Raw genomic sequence first — 22,510 nt, 5'->3', positions numbered from 1 at the left:
ATCAGTCACATTTTCTTTGTTATTTCTGATTTTATTTATTTGAGACCTCTCTTTCTTTTGATGATTTTAGCTAAAGGTTAGTCAATTTTGTTTCTGTTTCAAAACAACCACTAATTAGTTTCATTGATCTTTTTAATTGTCTTTTTAGTCTCTATTTCATTTATTTCTGCTCTGATCTGTGTTATTTCCATTTTTATACTAACTTTGGGCTTCATTTCTTTTTAGTACATTAAGGTGTGATATTAGGTTGTTTATTTGAGATTTTTCTTGACGTATTTATTAATTGCTTTGAAGTTCCTTCATAGAACAGCTTGTGCTGCATCCCATAGTTTTGCTTTGTTGAATTTCCATTTTTATGTCTCAAGATATTTTTTGCTTTCTCTTGATTTCTTCTTTTACCTATTGATTGTTACATAGTGTGTCGTTTAATCTCCACATATTTGTGAATTTTTTTGTTTTCTTTTGTAATTGTTTTCTGGTTTTGAACAGCTGTGACCAGAAAAGATGCTTGATATGATTTCAGTTTTCTTAAATTTATTGAGACTTGTTTTGTGGCCTAACATATGACCTGTCATGTAGAAAGTTCCATGTGCATTTAGAAGAATGTGTATTCTGTTGCTTTTGGATAGAATGTTCTGTACATATCTGTTAAGTCTATTTTGTCTATCATGTCATTTAAGGCCAATGTTTCCTTACTGATTTTCTCTCTGGGTGATCTGTCCATTTGATGAATGTGGGGTATTAAAGTCCCCTACTATTATTGTCATACTCTCTATGTCTCCATTTGGGTCAGGTAATATTTGGTTTATATATTTAGGTGTTCCCAAGTGTTGGATGCATAAATATTTACAAATATTATATCCTTTTGTTGAATCGATCTCTTTATTATTCTGTAATGTCCTTCTCTATCTTTTATTACAGTCTTTCTTTTAAAGTTTTATATGATATAAATATAGCTACCCCAGCTCTTATTTGGTTTCCATTTGCAGGGAATATTCTTTTCCATACCTTCACTTTCAGTTGTGTGTGTCCTTACATCTGAACTGAGTCTCTTGTAGTCTACATATAGACGGGTCTTGTTTTCTTATTCATTCAGCCCCTCTGTTACTTTTGATTGGAGAATTTAGTCTATTTGCACTTAGATAATTATTAATAGATATGTACTTATTACCATTTTATTAATTGTTTTCTTGCTGTTTTTTAGTCCCTCTGTTCCTTTCTCCTCATGCTCTTTGTGGTTTGATGACTTTCTTTATTGGTATGCTTTATCTTTTGTGTATGTACTCTGGTTTGTGGTTACTGTGACGCTTACATATAACATATTAAAAAGTATTTCAGTTCATAAGAACTTAAGTTTGAACACATTCTAATGCTCTACATTTTTACTCTCCCCCTTTCACATTTTATGTTTTGATGTCACATTTTATATCTTTTTTTTATTGTGTATCCCTTAAGTAATTATTTTAATTATAGTTATTTTTACTACTTTTGTCTTTGAACCTTTATATTAGCTTTATAACTGATTAATCTACCACCTTTACAGAGGGCACCAAAAAAATGTATGCACATTTTAAGAAAGGAAAAGAATTGTATTAAATTACACGGATAGTAACTACTTTGAGTACCTCTTGTAATTGCAGAAGTCAAACATGACTTTATTCATTTTTTGTTATTGGTATTTATTGAGTATTACAATTTTAATATAGTTTTTTCCTTAAAATGCGTATACATTTTTTTTGGCACCCTCTATTTACCTTTAGCAGCAAGATTTATACTTTCATGTTTTCTTGTTACGAATTAGCACTATTTATTTTCAGCTTAAAGTTCCTTTATCATTCTTATAAGGCCAGTTTAGTAGTGATGAACTCCTATAGCTTCGCTTCAGGAAAACTCTCCTTCAATTTGGATTGACAGCTTTGCCAAGTAGAGTATTCTTGATTGGAAGTTTTCGTTTTGTTGCACTTTGAATATATTTTCCCACTCTTTTTTGGCCCACAAAGTTTCTGCTGAATATTCTGCTGCTGGTCTTGGGGATGTACATAAGAAGTTGTTTTTCTCTTGCTGCTTTTAAGGTTCTCTCCTTGTCTTTAACTTTTGACACTTTAATTACAATGTGTCTTGGGATGGATCTTTTGGATTCCTCTTATTTGGAACTCTCTGGGCTTCCTGGATATGGATTGCTATCTCCTTCTTCGTGTTAGGGAAGTTTTCAGCCATTAGTTCTTCAAATAAGTCTTCTGCCCCTTTCTCTCTTCTCCTTCTGGAACCATGGTAAAGCAAATGTTAGTCTGCTTGATGTTGTCCTGTAAGTTCCTTAAGCTATTCACTTTTTTCATTCATTTTTCTCTTTGCCACTCTAATTGGGTGTCTTCAAGTTGAATGCTCCTTTCTTCTGCTTCATCTTGTCTGTTATTGAACCCCTATAAATTATTTTTCAGTTGAGTTATTATATTCTTCAGCTCTGACTTCTATTTGGTACTTTCTTATACTCGTATTCTCCATCTCTTTGTTGAAGTCCTCACTGTCTTCATTCTTTCTCCTGTCAAATTCGCTGAGCATTTTTATGGACATCATTTTGAACTATATCAAGTAAATCATTAAGGAATATTTTTGAAGTTTAATTTGTTCTTTAGTTTGGAACAGAATCTTTTGCTTCTTCATTTTGCTTGACTTTATGTGTTGGTTTCTGTGGGTTAGATACCATAGCCACCTCTACTACTCTTGAAGTAGTGGCCTCATGTAGGAGATAATCCTTATTGTTCAACCCTGACTTAGCTCTTGGTTGTCTCTCAAATGTGTATGATTGTCCAGGCAGGCTTTTTTTATTTTTAATGGCTCCAAGTAGTTGAGGGTGTGCCAGGACCTGTCAGTGTCACAAAGGGGAGCACCGCAGCACCTGATTCAGGCTGATCAAAAGGCAGACTCTCAGGCAGCAGCATTTGAATTACACAAATATATACAGTCCTGTGGGACTGAAGCACAAGCCTCGCTGGCTTCAAGCGAGATCTAGGTGATCTGGAGGTGCCCTCTGGGAAGCAGTCACAAAAATCCAGGCACCAGACCAGCGTATAAGCTTCTTTCTGGGAGACAGCAAGCTGAAGTGAGGCAGAAGGAGAGCACAAAGATGGTGTCCACCAGCCTGTGTTCCCTGAAAGCACCTCCATAGGCCCCTAGGTGTGTGTCAAACATGAAGCCTGCCACTTGGGCCAAACCTCCAACACAAGCAAATAGGCAAATTAGCAAGTAAGACCGGGGATTTGTGTCAGTCTGCTCTATGCTCTTGGTGTGCAGCCTGCCAAGAACTGTCTCTCCAATTGTTGTAGTTCTGTGGGACCAAGGAATGGAAGTCACCCTGGCCACCAGAGCCAGGTGATCAATGGATGTCCTCACGGAAGCAGCCATAAGAACTCTGGCTCCAGGTGTAAAAATCGGGCCACTAGATGTGTATAAAAGCTCCTCTCTGGGAGATACTGACACTGAGCACAGCAGAGAGAGAGGGTAAAGATAGTGCCCACCCTCTGAGGTTTTTGGAAAAGGATTACACTCAGTCCTTAGATGTGTGTTAATTAAAAGCCTGGCCCCCTTGCTGCAGCTATGATTTAAATAAATAAAAAAATAGAAGACAGGCTTCTTTCACACAGAAAGACTGAGCTCCTATTTCTGCTGCCTCTTACTGTGCTCTGGGGATGGCAGCCATTTCAAAACTCTTTCTCCATTGGTTACAAACTTTGTGGAACCTGTGAGCATAAGCTTCGCTAGCCACGATAGCTAGACGATCTAGAGATTTCCCTGGCAGCAGCTACAAAAATCGAAAGGGGCAAGAGTATAAGCTCCTTTCTAGGTGCGACAGCCAGCCAGAGCATGGCAGGGGTAGCTCAAAGACTGTGTCCAGCAGCCTCCATTCCCTGAGAGCACCTCCGTAGGTTCTCAGACATGTGCCAAACCAGAAGCCTGCACTTCAGGCCCAAGGTCCCGGACAAGTAAATAGGCCTTTTGAACATAATGACTGGAAATGCATTTCAGTCTGCTGTCTGTGCAGTGCCTGGGAGTGGTAGTCTGTCAATCACTTTCTCCAACTGTTATCTCCCATGGGACCCAGGAACACAGGCCCCACTGGCCTCCAGAGCCAATCAAGGGGTGTCCCCTGAGCAGCAGCCACAAAAAAAAAAAACCACACCAAAACAGGGCACTAAAAGTAAAAACTATGTAAAAATCCCTTTTGGGAGATACTGGTGCTCTGGAGTGTGGCACAGGGAGAGCACGAAATGGTACCCACTGGCTGGAGCCAGGCAAAGGGAGAGTGTAAAGATGGCACCTGCTAGCCTCCATCCCCAGAGACTACCCCGGCAGACCCCTACATGTGTATTAAATTAGATGCCTGCCCCTTAGGCCGACGCTTTAAGGTAAGGAAATGAGTCTCTTTCACAGAAAGTCTGGGCGCCTCTATTGGCTGCTTCTGCACTGGGCCGGCTCTGCTGTGGGTAAGTCCGAGAATGGGAGCCCCTAAAGAACGGGTTCTCACTTCATTATACTCTTACTGGTCTCATGGATGCAATCCTGGTTGGTTTTCAAAGCTAGATGTTTTGAGGAGTTATCTCTGGTAGTAGGTCTTAAAAGTTAGGGTGTCCAATGTGGGTTTCAAATCCTTCACTCCTCAGGGAGAAGTGCCGAGTTTTGAGTTCCTCCCAATTGTAGGTCACTGCATCAGGGGTGGGATTTATGGCGAGAGTATGTTTTAGCCTCTCCTACCCTCTTAGATGTGGGTTTTTCTTGTTGCCCAATGTGTAGGAGTTGTTCAGTTAGTTTTAGGGTTTTTTAAAGAAGAAATTGCTACTTATCTAGCTGCTGATTTGGTGTGTCTGTGGAAGGGGGTGAATTTTGGATATTTCTACCTCGCCACCTTGAACTGGAACTCTGAAATCAGTATATTGAAGAGGTATCTGCACTCCCATGTTGATTACATTATTCACAATAGGCAAGGTATGGAATCAACCTAAATGTCTACAGTAGATAAATGAATAAAGAAAATGTGCACATATGCACAGACACAGTGGAATGTTATTATTAGGCCTTTAAAAAGAAGGAAATCCTATCATTGGAAATCCTGTCATTTGCGACAAAATGGATAAACCTGGAATACATTATGCTAAACAAGCCAGGCACAGAAAGACAAACACTGCATGATCTCATTTATATGTAGAATCTAAAAAATGTCGAATTCATAGAAGCAGAATACAGTGGTAGTTACCAGAGGCTGGCGGGGGGGAGAGGGGGGAATGGTGAAATACGGAGATATTGGTAAAAGGGTACAAAGTTGCAGTTATGTAGGACGAATAAGTCTAGAAGTGTAATGTACAGCATGACAACTATAGTTAATACTGTATTGAATACTGGAAATTTGCTAAAAGAATGTATTTCAGGTCCTCTAATTCCCCTCCCCCTCAAAAAAATGGTAACTTTGTGAGATACGTTAAGTAGCTTTACTGTTGTAATCCTTTCGCTATTTATATCAAATTACCTCTTTGTAATTACAAATTACACCTTAAATGCATACAATTTTTATTTGAAATTTTAAAGAAGAAAAAATTTTAAAAAATTAGAAAATTTTAAAAAGTAAAAAGAAACATAAAATTAATTTTAAATATACATTTTATTTAACCCACTATATCTAAAATGTTATTTCAACATGTGGGCAGTATAAAAATATTGATGTTTTACTCTTTTTTTTCATCCTAAGTCTTCAAAATCTGTTGTGTATTTGCACTTAAAGATATCTTCAATTGTACTAGCATGTGGCTGACGGCTACTGCAGTGTGGCTAGTGGCTACCGTGTTGGACTATGCGCATTTGAATAACAGGAGCTCCAGAAAAAAAGAATGAATAAGGGGAAAGAGAGGCAGGAAAGAAATAAAACACTTTTTAAGGAAATTTCCAAGAACTTAACGAATACTAGTTTCCAAATTGAGCAGGCTCTTAGAAAGACCAGCAAAATAAATGAATTAGACCCACACCAAGTACTTCATAATGATATTTCTAAACACCAGGGACTCAGAAACCTCTATAGGCTTCAAAGAATATAAAAAATAAACAGTTTATAAAGGATCAGATATCAACATGACTTTATACTTCTCAACAATAACAGAGCTAGAAGGCAATGGATCACTGCCTTTAAAATCCTGAAGGACAGGCACCACCAAGCTATAATTCTATTAACTAGCCAAAGTACTAACCAAATTAGGGGATAGATAAAAGGTATTTTCAACTATCCAAGATCTCAAAGAATTTAACTGCCATTCTACTGAAGGATGTGTTACACTAAACAAGGAAGTAAACCAGGAACGATGGATATGTGAGATACAACAAACAGGAGAAAGGTGAAAGGAATCCCTAGGATGAAACTGTTAACCAGGCCTAGAGAACTAGTCCAGATCAGAGTAGGTCAGAAGGAACTAAGAAAGACATCATCAAGAAAACCCAATTGATACAATACCTGATGGGACTGATTATGGATGTAGAAAACTGGCAGAGATTTTGGGGTTGAATTAGTAATACATACACAGAAAACTAAGCAAATAAAAGATGAAAACAGGAAGCTATAAATTCTGAATGTTGAGTATTTATATTAAGAGGTTAGGAAGGGCATGTAGGTAAAGTGGAATGAGGGGTAAAAGAGCTAAAACCTCATCTTTCATAATGTGAAATTAATGCACGGTTTTTAAAACGAATGTAAGAAAGGAGCAATAATTTTATCTGAAAATAGGAAAATAAAAACCCAAATAATCAGATGTTGACAGTGGTTGGTTCTGGGGAAGGGAAAATAAAGGGAAGAAGGGGTCTGTCATTTTTTTCTTACAAATTTTATAAAACTATGTCTTTCTAAGTCTAAAATATACATATACGTAACTTTTATTTAAAAAGAAACATGGGAACTAATAAATCTGAGTGAATAAAGGACCTTTTCCAGGCCATTGCCAATGAGTGTCCTTATTTCCTAGCATTGAGTATTGGTTCCGCTGCATGGATGTGGATGGGGATGGTGTACTCTCCATGTACGAGCTGGAGTACTTCTACGAGGAGCAATGTGAACGGATGGAAGCCATGGGCATTGAGCCTTTGCCATTCCATGATTTGCTGTGCCAGATGCTTGACCTGGTGAAGCCAGCCAGTGATGGTAAGATTGAGTAAAGGGCCATTTTCACTATTTACCTGCATAACAGAGTGGGGCACATAATCCTGATTGTCCTAAGTTATTTAACTTTACACAGTCTTCCACATAGGCTTCCCAAATATACAAGTATTTAAGTTTCTCCTTTACTGTTAGTGTAGCGCTAACAATTGATAGCAAATCCTGTTTAAGAAATGGGATTTTTCCATAGAAACAGAAAGTAATTAGTAATTGCCGGGGCTTGAGGTAATGGGTAAAGGGAGATGGGGATGGTACAGAGTTTCCTTTCGGGGTGAAAAAAGTGTTAAGGAAATTGATAATGGTGATGGTTGCACAACATTGTGAACGTACTGAAAGCCACTGAATTGTGCACTTTAAAATGGTACATTTTATGTTATGTGAATTTTACCTCAAAAAAAGAAATGGGATTTTTATAATAAAATAAACATATACATATACTTTTCAACTTCAGTAAAAGTTTTTTCACTCGCCAAACAGCTCTTGGAATTCACCAACTTTGTTTTCATGTAGGCAAAATAACTCTACGAGATCTGAAGAGATGCAGAATGGCTCACATCTTTTATGACACTTTCTTTAATCTGGAAAAATACTTAGACCATGAACAAAGAGATCCCTTTGCAATCCAGAAGGTACCAGTATAGTTTTAACTTCTATTTGAGGGCTGCAATATCAGGGGCTGTGTGCTACAGATTCAAAAAAAAAAAAAAGGTCTTTTTCTGCAGGAATCTCAGTATTTAAAGAGATAATATTTAAAACATTTCATCGCATACTGGAAAGAGAGAATAAAGGATTTATCATTGAGTGAATTGTATGGCCCATGTACTTACATATACGTTAGAAACTAGTTACAAAACATGTTTTTGAAAAAAATTGTACTTGTAACTTTTAAAGAAGTTTATCAGTAGGCACATCTGTATTAAAAAGTATATTGGGCTTGATTTAATTTGCACCATTCGTTTCTGGGATGACATGGTAAATATCTTTCTCCATCATAATGTAAACTAGAAGCTGTCCAAAACAGACAACCTTGAGATAATCTAACACTTTCTTAAGTGTTAATGATTGCTGTGCATGACTATCAGTTGGAAGTCATTTTACACCTGAATAGAGATGAGCACCTTTCCCCACAAACAAAAGCTGAGGACCCTCAGGAAACCCTAGACATCTTCAAACACACACACACTAACAAAAAGCAGAATATCATCACTTCACCTTCTATGGTTACCTGTTTAAAAAGTAAAAGTTATGTTGATAGAAAAGGACTGTTTCAGTTGAGTCCTACAGGAGTACAACCACAGGAAACTTTTACAGTCTTTTCTTTTTCTTCCACATGTTGCATAACTGTTTGACTTAAACAGTAGTAAGAACACAAAGATCACCTTTTAAAAACAAACACTCTGCACCTGATCTTGGGGCATTATCACTAACCCAAAGTCACTATTATATTACATTGAATTTCAGATGTCCCATTATTTTATATACCTTTAAACAAGAAAAAACAATGCCAATTGTTAAGTCTAAGATGCATGCCAATTTCAGAGATATTAAAAGGGTGGGGTTGGGATTCTTAAAATGGATTAAGTATAGTAATTAACAAATTATATGATCAGTTTTTAGGTACTTGAATTCTTGTAGCCATAAGTAACTTTACATTCTAGGGTAGTGCTAACTCATTTTTATTATGGAAAAACATCATTTTACCTGGAACATATAATCCAAGATGCTACCCATAATGTAGAAGGAAAAGAAAATGTATGGCCTTTTCCCGCTTCATTTCCTTTATTTGTGTTACAAATTTTATTTTAAATTTATACCTTTAAATTTTACTTTTCTTTATAAGAGGTGATAATTGTCAAATGTTTGTTCGGATATGCAAAGAACATTATTAGTTAGAAAATGCTCAATAAATTTCAGGCACTATGTTGAAGAGACACTGACTACATAGAGATGAAAAAGACTCAGTATATAAAGAATGGGTTATAGAGATGAAAAAGAAGAGCAAACGGTGGCAACCAAGCATACGAGGTCTGACAATTAAGTTTGTGAACTCATCCTAGAAAAAGTATTACATAACTTATTGCGGAATATCACTACGGTTACCTTCCAAGTACTCTTTTTTTTGGAACTCTTTTTCTGGAATGGCCATCAGAGCTGTCATCATGTTACCCTTGATGTCCTGAATGTCAAAAAAATGTCTTCCTTTTAATATTTCCTTTACCTTCAGATAAAGAAAGAAGTCACTGGGGGCCAGATCAGGTGAGTAGGGAGGGTGTTCCAATAGACTTATTTGCTTACTGGCTAAAAACTCCCTCACAGGCAGTGCTGTGTGAGCTGGTGCATTGTCGTGATGCAAGAGCCACGAATTGTTGGCGAAAAGTTCTGGTCGTTTTCGTCTAACTTTTTTACACAGCCTTTTCAGCATTTCTAAATAGTAAACTTGGTTAACTGTTTGTCCAGTTGGTACAAATTCATAATGAATAATCCCTCTGATATCAAAAAAGGTCAGCAACATCGTTTTGACTCTTGATTTGGACTGACGGAACTTTTTTAGCTGTGGAGAAATTGGCTGACTTCCATTGTGCACTTTGATGGTTTGTTTCAGGGTCATATTGGTACACCCATGTTTCATGACCAGTGATAACAGGGCCCAGAACATCATCTTGCCTCTCCAAAAGGTCTTGGCAAACTTCGACTCTCCTTTGCTTTTGTTCATCAGTGAGCTCCTTCAGGACCATTTTTGAACACACCTTTTCATGCCAAGATTTTCAGTTAAGATATTCCTGTTTCTCTATCAATGTTTACTTGGTCTGCTATGCTTCTCACAGTTGGCCGATGATTTTGACTCATAATTCATTGAAATTTTGCAATGTTTTTGTCAATTCTGCTCATTACTAGCTGCCCTGACCTCTCTTCATCAGTGACACATTCTCTCCCCTCAGAAAAATGTTTAATCCATTTGTACACTCCTGTTTTCTTCATGGCATTATCCCCATAAACTTGAACTAATAGGTCTTGATTTCATTTCCACTCTTGCCAAGTTAACAAGAAATTGAATGTTTGTTCGTTGTTCTAGTTCAAGCTCAGACATTCTTATGATGGCACACAAAAACAGACATGCAACAACAATAATGAACACCACTCAGCAAGACACCACCACACATCGACACAAACACAGCTGTGAGACACTGATATACCAAGGTTATAAAACCTTATCGAGCCGTTTGTACAGTGCTGCCCATGTAAGTCCACAGTGGCAAGTTCATGAACTTAATTGTCAGACCTCGTATGCAGTATAGCGAAGGAAATGATTTCAGGGAGAAGGGCTGTTTTCAGGAAAATAGCAGACGACTTGGTGTCTGAACTGGCTTTTAAAGAAGCAGTAAAAATTTGCCAGAGGAAAGGATGGTACATTTCAGGCAGACATGCAACCACAAGTCACTCCAGATAGCTGCTGGACAAAGAGCCAGAGGCGAAGGGACTAGAGAAAGGTCTCTGATTAAAAGGTTAAAGACTGCAACTACTGAACAGTTCATTGTAATTTCATGATTGGAAGTTCAGAAAATCACTTTAGGAGTGTTATTTTAGCACCTCTTTCAACATGTTGAAACAAAACATTTTTCAGATAGGTTTTTTCAGTGATATATAATGTTTGTGATGACCTATCTCCAATTCTTTATCTTTGTTTATTTCTGTTTCCTGTGGCTATATTCCTTCCAATCCTCAGGATGTTGAGAATGACGTGCCTGAGCCCTCCGACTGGGACAGGTTTGCTGCTGAGGAGTATGAGACTCTTGTAGCAGAGGAATCTGCTCAAGCACAGTTCCAGGAAGGGTGAGTGAATCTTCTTGTGTCTTACAGAACTTTTTTAGCAGGGGTAACCGTATCAGGAATGTTAAAAACACCTTAAAAATCAAGCTAGTAATCCTTGCCTATTTTTGCCATTTTTGAATATCATAAAAATTAGTGATTTTAAACAACTTTAGTTGAGTATTTCCCCCAGCAGCCTTCTCTTCCTTTCTTAACTAATTTCCTATAAAGTCTTCTCATGTCCCATTTCCTTTAATAGAGTTGTACCTTTCAACAGAAACTAAGGTCATTGTGCACTCATACTCCTTTATTAGTGATGTAAGTAAACTCTACAAATATAGGAGAAAGATAAAAGAACTAAAGCTATTTTAAATAATAAAGATGGTCATGTTTAAAACAAACCTTTATCATATTTGGTTTTCTGCATTCAACCCTGAACAGGAAGTAACTTCTACAAAAACTATAATAATGCAAAATTCCTTAAAAGGACCATGGTAAGAAATTAAATCATCTAAGGCTTTCACTGCTTAGAACATTGTAGTAACTTAATAATTTGTTGACTCTTTCCATCATCTTCCATTGATTCTTTTCCTAGTTCCTCTATTTCTTAGTCATTGTTTCTCTAAGGCTCTCAATTAATACTTATTATTAATGTAATGCATATTTCAAGACAATACAGTCATATGATTTAATATTCAAAGAAATAAAAGAATAGTAAAAGTTTCCTACTACCCAGTTCTCTCCAGAAGCAATCACTGTTATCATTTTCTTGTGTACCTTTCTAAAGACACACTATTTCTCCCCTTCACCCCTCACACGTTTTCACACACTGTCTCTCTCATATATGTGTGTATGTGTCTATACAGAGATATAGATATATACACATATATATACACATACATATGTATATATATAAAAGCAAATACACATATATATAATTTGTTTTCTCTTACACCTATGGTAGCATACTATATTTTTTTCATAGCTTGCTTTTTCCAAATTTTATAAAGTTTCTGTTAATGTAAGATGAATAAACTCGAGATCTGCTGTACAACATAGTTACATATAGTTACAAATATGGTATTGTACACTTTAGATTTGTTAAGAGGATAGATCCTGTGTTTCTACCAAAAAAAGGAACACAGGGAAAATTTTGGAAGTGATGGATATGCTTAGTACCTTAGTTGTGATAATGACATCACAGATAAATACATATGTCCAAATTGATCAAGAGTTATTTATTAAACATGTATAATTTTTTGTATATCAAGTAACCTCAGTGAAGCTAAAAACAGTGACAACAAAGATGGGAAGAACAGTATGGTGAACCAAACACTTGTACTTTATGATCACTGAAGTATAAATGAGGCTACACAAATATTTTGGGGGGTTTGAGTATATGAGGAATAAATTAATAAAATAATAACTGAAGGTTGTGGGGGAAAAAAACAATAAATTGAAGATTATGCCATAGATGTGTCTAACAAATGTTCTAAGTTTTTACAGCTGCATAATATTCCAATGTATAATTATACCATTATTTTACAGTCCGCTGTTCATGGACTGTATATTTCACTATTAGAAATATAATGTTTGGAATGAATAATTTTATAACGTTATTTTATACACATGTAGGATAAATTTCTAGAAATGTAGCCAACAGGTAGTAGCCTGCTTATAAAGACATAGGAAGATTTTAGAAAAACCAACAAAAAATGATGCAGGCACTCAAAACTAGCAACAGTGGTGAGCCATTTCCATTCTTAGGTCTAAAAGGACAAGGAGATGAAACCATGACTAGAACTCAAAGATACCATGTTTCCCCGAAAATAAAACCTAGCCGGACAATCGGCTCTAATGCATCTTTTGGAGCAAAAATTAACATAAGACCCGGTCTTATTTTACTATAAGATAAGGTTTATATTTTATAGACCGGGTCTTATATAGTAATGTAAGACTTTAGTAATATAGTAAGTATAATGAAGACTATCATAATAGTCTTTATTAAGTCATTATCTAATTATACTATAGTATAATAAAGACTATAGTAATAGTCTTTATATTACTAAATATATGTACTAAAACTTTATATTACTAAACATATTTAGTAATATAGTAAGTATAATAAAGACTATAGTAATATAGACTTTAAAATAAGACCGGGTCTTATAGTAGAATAAGACGGGGTCTTATATTAATTTATGCTCCAAAAGATGCATTAGAGCTGATTGCCTGTCTAAGTCTTATTTTTCAAGGAAACACATTATTAGCTATACGGAGAGGATCACCTGGCAGGACTTGTGCCCCTCTGTGTTAGGATTTAACCAATGTATGGCAACCCAAGTAAGAGATAGCTGCTAGAATAAACACCTAATTTTGTTTTCCTCATATCCTTCAGTATCCTGCTAGCACTTCCCATTGGCTTCCTACCAGAAACCAGACAACAAGGGAGCCCACTGATGTGGTCCATTTATGTCAGCCTCCTGAGACACAGAGATAGGGGGATAGCAGATCTAAAAGGATAAATATAAAATATTCAGCTCAGCAGGAAATGTTAAGTAGTCCTCCATAGAGACTGTATCATCTTTCACCCGTACCATTAAGTCTTTAATATATATTTTTTTAGAATACTGAAGAAGCCATCACCAAACCACTTTCTTTAATCTGGAGACTTCCTTAATGTGCTTAGCCACAATTCATTGTTCATTGGTTATCCTGAGTGAGCTTGACCGTATCCTGTATATCCAAAGGAAAGACAAGTGAATATACAAGCCTGATTTAAAATTTTTTGGCATTGAGCTTCCTTAGTAGGAATTAGGGCAAGTTTACTGATCTTATGAAGCAACATCACTACTGTTAAGAACATCTATGGATGTTTGTAATAGTGAAAAGTTTGAGGCAATCTAAGTACCTAATAAAAAGATTAATAAGTATCTAAAAGGAAGATATATATACACAGTGCAATCTCATGTCACCATTGAAAATCATTTGTGTTGGGGTGGCCGGTTAGCTCAGTTGGTTAGAGCGTGGTGCTCATACACCAAGGTCGCTAGTTTGATCCCCCATGGGCCACTGTGAACTGCGCCCTCCTTAAAAATAAAATCATTTTGTCGATATGTATTTCTTGACATCACAAAATAAAAACAGGGACATGGAAGAAAGCTTTCAAAGATCAAGTAAAATGGAATAGAAAAGAACAAAAGTGGGCAGCCGGTTGGGTCAGTTGTTAGAGCACAGCGCTCATGACACCAAGGTTGCTGGTTCGATTCCCACATGGACCAGTGAGAAACAATGGGCTTGAGCTTGGAGCTGAGCCGCTGGTGGGCGGCCAGTTTGCTCGGTGGTTGGAGCGCAGTGCTCATAGCACCAAGGTCGCCAGTTCGATTCCCACATGGACCAGTGAGCTGCACCCTCCACAACTAGATTGAAAACAATGACTTGACTTGGAGCTGAGCTGCGCCCTCCACAACTAGATTGGAAAGAAAAAAAAAAGAACAGAAGTAAATTTCAGGAAGAAAATTAGGTATACATAAAGAAAACAAAAGGGATCTAACTTATATGTATTAGATAGAACATATGGGGGAAAAAAGAAGAATTCAAAGATAATAGAAAACCTTCTTTTAAATAAAAGAAGACCTGAATTGGAAAGCTCAGAAGTCACACCATATCCAGGAAATACTGATAAAGATTGACCCCAGATATGTGTGGTGAATTTACCAGAATTCAAAGAAAAATAAAAGTTTATTTGGGGGGCGGCAGAATTCCATTTTTTAAAAATGCAAGTCACCAGACAAGGGGGTGAAAATCAGTCTTGTCTCAGATACCTCAGGTACTCGGATATTCAGTAAAAATGAATACTAGAAGACCATAAAACACTATTTACAACTTTCTCAAAGAAATTTTATACTCAGAAACTTTATACTAACCCAAAGTGACATTCAAGCGTGAAAACATAAATGGATATTTTCAAATATGTAAGAATTGGAGGGAATACAGCACTCAAGAACTCTTCTTTTAAAAGGACATAATCATAAAACCAAGAGACAAACCAAAATAAAGAGCCTGGAAATGGAGCAGCCATGGTGGAAAAGAAATAATAGTGTGTCCTCAGCATCAAAGCAGAAGAAGATTCCTTTCTTGGTTCCCCTAAATTTATAAGTCGGACAACTATAACTCAACAAAGGAGCCCTTGCTCAATGCACACAGATGCCTAAAAGATCCACACGTTGGTACATCTCAAAGTGGGTATATCCAAACGAGTAGGGGAAGCAGGAAGAGAAGAAAGACAGAGATGGTGGCCACACATGCCACCCGCAGATGCAATTCGGTACCCCACCATGTCTCCAGAGAGCACAGTAGCAATGGAGAAGTCAAGCTGCAGCCCTCACACTAGGGCCTAGAGTATAAGGGGCAGAAGCAGTGTTCCTCTGAGAAAAGACATCTCTCTTCCCCCTTCCCTATCATGGCAGAGGTGGCTGGGAAGCCTTAAACAGTACAATGGTGTTAACAGGCACTGCTGACGGGTGTTGGAGCTGAGAAATCATGAACTCACCTCCTTGCCCCACCCTTCCCAACAAAGCCCAGTAAAGAAGTGGAGACACCTCCAAAAACAGTGAGGCCAGCGACCACTAGTAAAAAGGAAGTAGCACAAAAAGCTCACAAAACCGGTTCTTTACCACCTGCCACATTCCCCCACCATAGTGCTTATAACCCAGGCAAACCAGTCACAGGGGACACCCACCATCCCAGTGGGTACGTGGCCTTTTCCTTAACACTCCTCCACTGCAATTCCAGGGGCACAAATAGTGCAGGTAAGAGAAAACAAAAACTTACTCTATAACACCATATGTACTGGGGAGAAAAAGTTCCCTTTCAACTTTCTGACTTGTTTAGAGCTCACTACCTCAAACGCACAGTCAGAGAAATAATCCATTAAATACTATGAACAACCCAGATAACATGGGAACACAGAAAGAAAATGAAAAGTCTCCAGAAACCAAACTCAAAGTTATGGACGACTGTCACTTAAATGACAGAATTTAAGATTGCAGTTGTAAAGAAGCTCAATGAGATACAAGAGAACTCAGAAAGGCAGTTCAGTGACCTCGGGGATAAAAATAATGAACAAAACAAGTACTTTATGAAAGAGATTGAAACTATAAAAAAAGAACCAAACAGAAATTCTGGAGCTGAGAAACAAAAAATGAGATGAGGAATGTGTTAGAAAGCACTGGCAACTGAGCAGACCATATGGAAGAGAGAATTATCAAGCTTGAAGACAGAAACCTAGAGAAGATCCAGGAGGAAGAAGAGTTTTAAAAAATAGAAGAAGTATATGAGAACTATCTGACTCCATTAGAAAGAGCAACATACAGATAACGGGTATACCAAAAGGAGAAAAGAGAGCCTACTCAAAGAAATAATTGAAGAGAATATCCCAAGACTATGGAAATAACTGGACTTTATAACAGAGGAAACTGACAGAACACCTACTTATATCAACACTAAAGAACTTCTCCAAAACACATTTTATTCAAACTGTCAAAAATAACAAGGAAAGAATTTTCAAGGCAGCCAAAGGAAACCCTATTAAATTATCATCAGATTTTTCAGTAGAGACATTACAATCCAGGAGAGAGTGGAAAGAAACATTTAAAATATTGAAAGGAACTATCAGTCAAGGATAATATATCCAGCAGTTATCCTTTAGATATGAAGAAGAAATAACGGCTTTCCCAGATAAACGAAAGCTGAGAGAATCTACCTACCATCTCAAGACCTGCTTTCCGTTGAAAGGAGTTCTTCAACTGGAAACAAAAAGACAAAAGTATACAAAACTTTGAGTAAGGTGAGTAACAGAAGTAGGAAGTGGCAACTCAGGGTAATATGTATGCTATGAATCGCTACTAGAATGGAGACTACAGATGCTGATAAATCTATATGTATCTAACAATGGCTAGAGTTAAAGTATGTCTTAAAAATTTAAGGTCAATCACTGAAATAAAAATAAAATGGAAAACTTTCTAATCGTTTTTAGAAAAAGACAATTGATTATTAATACTGGGGGGAAATGAGTTAAAAAAAACTCAGTCTACTACGATAAAAGATAATTTTCCCTGTATTTTTATACAGGGGTTAATCAGCTTTCTTTTGGTGACTAGATACCAAATTATTGGCATAATTTGGCATAAGCAAAAATTAATAATAACAATTAGCAAAATGTAAATTATTGGTTTATAGGACTGAAAAACCCAGAAATATTACTGACTTTAGAGACTCAGACTTTATCTCTTTCATATCTTAGATAATGCTTTTCTTTCCTTCTTTCACTTTTCAAGTATTTCATAAATGCTGGCAAGAAAATCACCTAATAGCTTCAAGTTCAAATAAAAGAAAATTCCTTTCCCACAAGTTCCAACAAAAGCTCAGAATTTGTATCCCTTTGGCTGGAATTGGCTTGGTTTGGGTCCAATCCCTGAACCAACTCCTGAAGGAGTTAGGCCTAGAAATAATCTTGGACAGCAGTCAAATCTATCCAAACCATATGTTTTCCCAAGGAAAACTGGGAAAATTAGAGAATATGGCCAGAAAAAAGGGAATGCTATACTAATAAAGGAAAAACAGATGTGTACTATAGTAAAGAATAGACAAAAAGATAAAGACAGTACAAAATAAATAGCCAGCATACGTCCAGATATAGTATCAATTACAAAACTCAGATTGGATTTAAAAAATCCAACTCTATATTATTTTTTAGATTTGTACCTAACATAGAGGTAACAGTCAAATGAATAAGTAACCAGAGGAAGTCAGGTATGGATGGCAATGTTAACGAGACAAATAGAATTCAAAACTTTAAAAAAGACCTACATGTCAAGGGACGGCCAAGATGCTCAGTGGTTAGAATGCGGTGCTCATAACACCAAGGTCACTGGTTCGATTCCCACATGGGCCAGTGAGCTGCGCCCTCCACAACTAGATTGAAAACGACTTGACTTAGAGCTGAGCTGCGCTCCCCACAACTGGATTGAAAAACGACTTGACATCCTGGAAAAACAGTTCCCCAACATTCCTCAATTTAAAAAAAAATAAAAAATAGATATAGATATAGATATAGATATGCCTATCAATATTTCAACAGTTGTCCATGATAATAAGTTATGAACTTTATGCAATATATAAAACAAATCGGATAAAAATACAGGGAAAATTGACAAAGCTGTAGTCAACAAATCAAATGGGCTAAAAATAATAGAGAACTAGCATAGGCAAAAAATAAAAATAAACAAATACAGAACTAGTAAGCTGTCAGAAGTACTCAATTATACACTTGGTATCCAAAAAGGATACCTGAAGCCACCACAAAAGTGCCTATGTATTAAAACATGAAGGAAATTCCAACAATTTTTTAAATTACTAGTATACAGGCTACACTTGTTATTTAAAATTTAACCTGAAATTAACAGCAGCAACAAACAATAAAATGCACATATCTGGAAAGTTAAAATGTTTTAAAATGTTAAATATTTTTCAAAATAACTGTTAAGCTAATGAAGAACTCAAAATACAAACTACAATCTTTTTAGAACCAGGCAATGAAAGCATTATATTTATTAAAATCTACGGGATATGAATAAGGGGAAATTTGAAACCTGTATATTGAAATAAATGAATTAGGCTATCTTTCATAGATGCTTTATGAAAAAGGATGGCAAAATACACCCAAATAAAGTATATATAAGGAAGAAGTTGAGGCAATTTTATTTAAGCAAAACTCTATTTATACACACACACACACACACACACACACAAAATCAAAGCATACTATGTGCCAAGCACTATTCTAAATATTTTAATTCATTGGGTGCTCACAAAAACCCTATTTTGTAGATGCTGTTCCCATTTTACAGATAGGAAAACTGAACCACAGAAGATTAATTTGTCAAATCTACCAATATATAAAAATAAGTGGGCTTTACCCCAAGATTGCAACAGTGGTTCAGTTTTACAAAATCTATCCTTAACAGATTAAAGGAGAAGAAAAACATAAAATATAAACTGATTCTTTGAAAGCATATAAAATTTAATATATTTTCTGGTTTGGGAAAAAAAACCTTAAATCTAAGCAAACATGAGGAGAGCTTGTCCTTAACAGTTAAAGACTATTAATCCCATACCCCAGAAATAACCAGTTAAAAATATAATAGAAAAAAAAAATTCCCATTTGCAATATAAGAAAAGTGACTTGAAAATATATATATATATATGAAGAATATATAAAATTTCATCAAAAGATATAAAGACCATTTGCCATGTTAAAATTAATTTATTAATTTGATATAATCCCCCAAAATACGTTGTGGAACTTGATAAGCTAATTCTAAAACTCACATGAAACAATAAATACACAAGAATAGCAGTGAGTTTTGAAAGGAAACAAAAGAATGATGGGGCACAGGGAAGTGTACTATTAAAAAGCCATAGCAGGGGCCGGCCCGGTGGTTCAGGCGGTCAGAGCTCTGTGCTCCTAACTCCGAAGGCTGCCGGTTCGATTCCCGTGGGCTCTCAACCACAAGGTTCAATTCCTCAAGTCCCGCAGGGGATGGTGGGCAGCACCTCTGCAACTAAGACTGAACACAGCACCTTGAACTGAGCTGCCGCTGAGCTCCCGGATGGCTCAGTTGGTTGGAGCGCGTCCTCTCAACCACAAGGTTGCCGGTTCAACTCCCGCAAGGGATGGGGGGTTACGTCCCCTGCAACTAGCAACGGGAACTGGACCTGGAGCTGAGCTGTGCCCTCCACAACTAAGACTGAAAGGACAACAACTTGAAGCTGAACAGCACCCTCCACCACTAAGATCGACAGGACAACAACTTGACTTGGAAAAAAAAAAGTCCTGAAAGTACACACTGTTCCCCTTCCACAGTAAAATCTTAAAAAAAAAAAAAGAAAAAGCCATAGCAATTTGACCTAGTATAGTATATATGCCTAAGCAGAGAATTTATGCGTGGCAATGTAGTGTAGGATAAAGATGTCTCTTAAATGTGTCAAAACCAACTAGTAAAATGTTGGCTGTCTGGTGGAGTGAAAAAAGTGCATGTTAAACTAATGGGTGCATGTAAGTAGACTTTAAAAGCATAGAAGTAGTGGGAGAAAGTTATAAGGAAATTATTTATAAGTTTGAGAATATTTAAAAAGTAACAAATTTTGTATCACAGTCAAAAGGCAGGCAAACTGGGTTGCATCATCTGAACAATAGTGTTTTTTTATAAATCAGATTCTTCAAAATCAATAGTAAGAACATGAATAGGACCAAATCTAAATGGTAAAAAAAAAAAAAAAAAAAAATTCACCCAGAAATAAACATGGATATTCCTATTTCACCAACAGTTAAAATGTAATAAATATAACTATTTTAACTGTATATACATAACAAAACCCCAAAATACATGAAACAAAAATTGCCAGACATTTCAACAATGACAGTTGGGACAATCAGTAAGGATACAGAAGACTTGAACAACACGAAGCATTTGATCTAATCAGTATATAGAGAACACAACTACAAAACAACAGGCAAATATAGATGTTTTTCATGTATACATGGAACTTCTGTGGGATAGACTATGTGAGGTGAATAAAACCAGATTCAGTAAACTCAAATGGACTACAGTGATACAAAGTATGTTGGACCATAATAGAAATAAATTAGAAATCAATAACAGAAATCTAGGAACCCCCAAATAGTTGGGAATTAAGTATCACACTCCTAAAGACATGTAGGTTGAAGAAGCCACAGGGAAATTTTAAATTAGCTCAAAATGAATGAAAATAAAATATTAAAATGTATGTGGTGCATTTAAAGTAGTGCTAAAACGGATAGTCATGGCACAGGAAGGTCCTAACATCAATAATATAAGCTTCCACCTTAAGAAGCTGGAAAAAAGAGCAAACCAGATCCCAAATAAATAGAAAGAAGGAAATAACAAAGATCAGAGTAGAAATCCATGAAACGGAAAATTGGAAACAGTATGAAAGAATTGATGCAATCAGCCCTCCGTATCCGTGGTTCGTGGAATCTGCAGGTGTGAAACCTGGAGACATGGAGGACTGACTGCATGTTTGTTGAAAAAATATCCACTTATAAGTGGACCTGTAAATCAGTGGTTATCTGGGAAGAGGGGACAGTGATTATAAAGGGACATGAGGAAACTGCTGGGGGTTGGATATTTTCATGATCTTGATGGTCAATGCTTTTACAAGTGCATATGCAAGTCAAAACTTATTAACTGGATACTTTGACATACAATAAATTGCTCGTATTTAATTATACTTCAATAAATAAAAGGAAAGAACTATTAATATATGCAACAACATGGATAAATCTCTTAAAAATATCATTCTATGGGATACAAAAGACTACATATTATAGGATTCCATTTATATGAAATTTCTAGATAAGGCAAAAATAAGAGAGCCAGAAAGTAGATCAGTGGTTGCCAATTTCCAGGAATGAGAGTGGAAAGTGAGTACAAACAGGAACAAGAGAGAGAGCAGATGGAGAGATGAAAGTGATTAAAATTGGATTGTGCTGATGGTTGCACAATTTAAAAGATTTATTAAAACACACCCATTGAACACTTAAAATCAGTGAACTCTATGGTATGTAAATTAAACATAACTAAAACTTTTTCAAAACATGAAAGCCAAAAATGTTTAGCTTATTAGACTGGCAGCAATTTTTTAAGATAATTTTTAAAAGGAAATATTAATTCAATAAATATTTGCATTCATACTGTATACTAAGTATTATTGGATATTGGTGAACACAGACAGGATCCCTGCCTTAGCAAGGAACAGGCGGTTGTAACTGCTCTCGCAGAGGAAGCACAATGCAGTAACTTCACTCTAGGCTCACTGTGTAGTAAGGCAAGCACTTTCACAAGTTGCTGGGAGAAGCAAATTGACCTAAATTCCCTGGAAAGTAATTTGACAATAGGATGTAACAACAGCCTGAATTTATACCCTTTGACTACCAATTCTAATTCAGGGGATCCACTGTAATCAGAAATTTGGCTAGAATTGTTCAAACAATTGGCATTGGTCACAGGTAATTCTAAAATAAAAAAAAATACAAAGCAACACAAATGTACAACAGAATGGTTAAATAAGTCATGGTATCTACGTGTCATATTATGTAGACATTTAGATTTTATGCTTACGCAAAAACATGGAGAAAACAGGTTTACAAAATCTTTTGTGATGTAATCTCAATATTAAAAGTGTGTTTATATGTATACACAAGCTAAAAGGCTCCATAATATTAACAGTGGTTAACTCTGGGCTGTGGGATTGCATATAATTTGGTTTTTAATATTGTTCTATAATTTATAAGGTTGATCTAATGAACATTACTTTAATAAACAGGAAAAAAGTTATTCGTTATTTGTTTACATAGGTAATATAAAAAAATATCCACCAATCAGTCTTATCATTTGGGAGTATACCCTTCTAGAC

At 36.2% G+C, this 22,510-nt stretch overlaps 1 protein-coding gene across 7 annotated transcripts in view; it reads left to right on the top strand.

The window, feature by feature from the left end:
• PPP2R3A (protein phosphatase 2 regulatory subunit B''alpha) overlaps positions 1 to 22,510 on the top strand; it is a 140,315-nt gene that overhangs the window by 107,207 nt on the left and 10,598 nt on the right. For all 7 annotated transcript variants that reach the window (XM_081071559.1, XM_081071556.1, XM_081071560.1 and 4 more), the window contains 3 exons: positions 6,996 to 7,171; positions 7,697 to 7,815; positions 10,911 to 11,017. In XM_081071559.1, coding sequence (XP_080927685.1) covers positions 6,996 to 7,171; positions 7,697 to 7,815; positions 10,911 to 11,017 — 402 coding nt within the window. The remainder of the gene's footprint in view (positions 1 to 6,995; positions 7,172 to 7,696; positions 7,816 to 10,910; positions 11,018 to 22,510) is intronic.

Source organism: Rhinolophus hipposideros, assembly GCF_964194185.1.
Source record: "Rhinolophus hipposideros genome assembly, chromosome: 14".
NCBI classification, from domain to species: domain Eukaryota; kingdom Metazoa; phylum Chordata; class Mammalia; order Chiroptera; family Rhinolophidae; genus Rhinolophus; species Rhinolophus hipposideros.
This window is presented reverse-complemented; position numbering and strand designations above follow the sequence as displayed.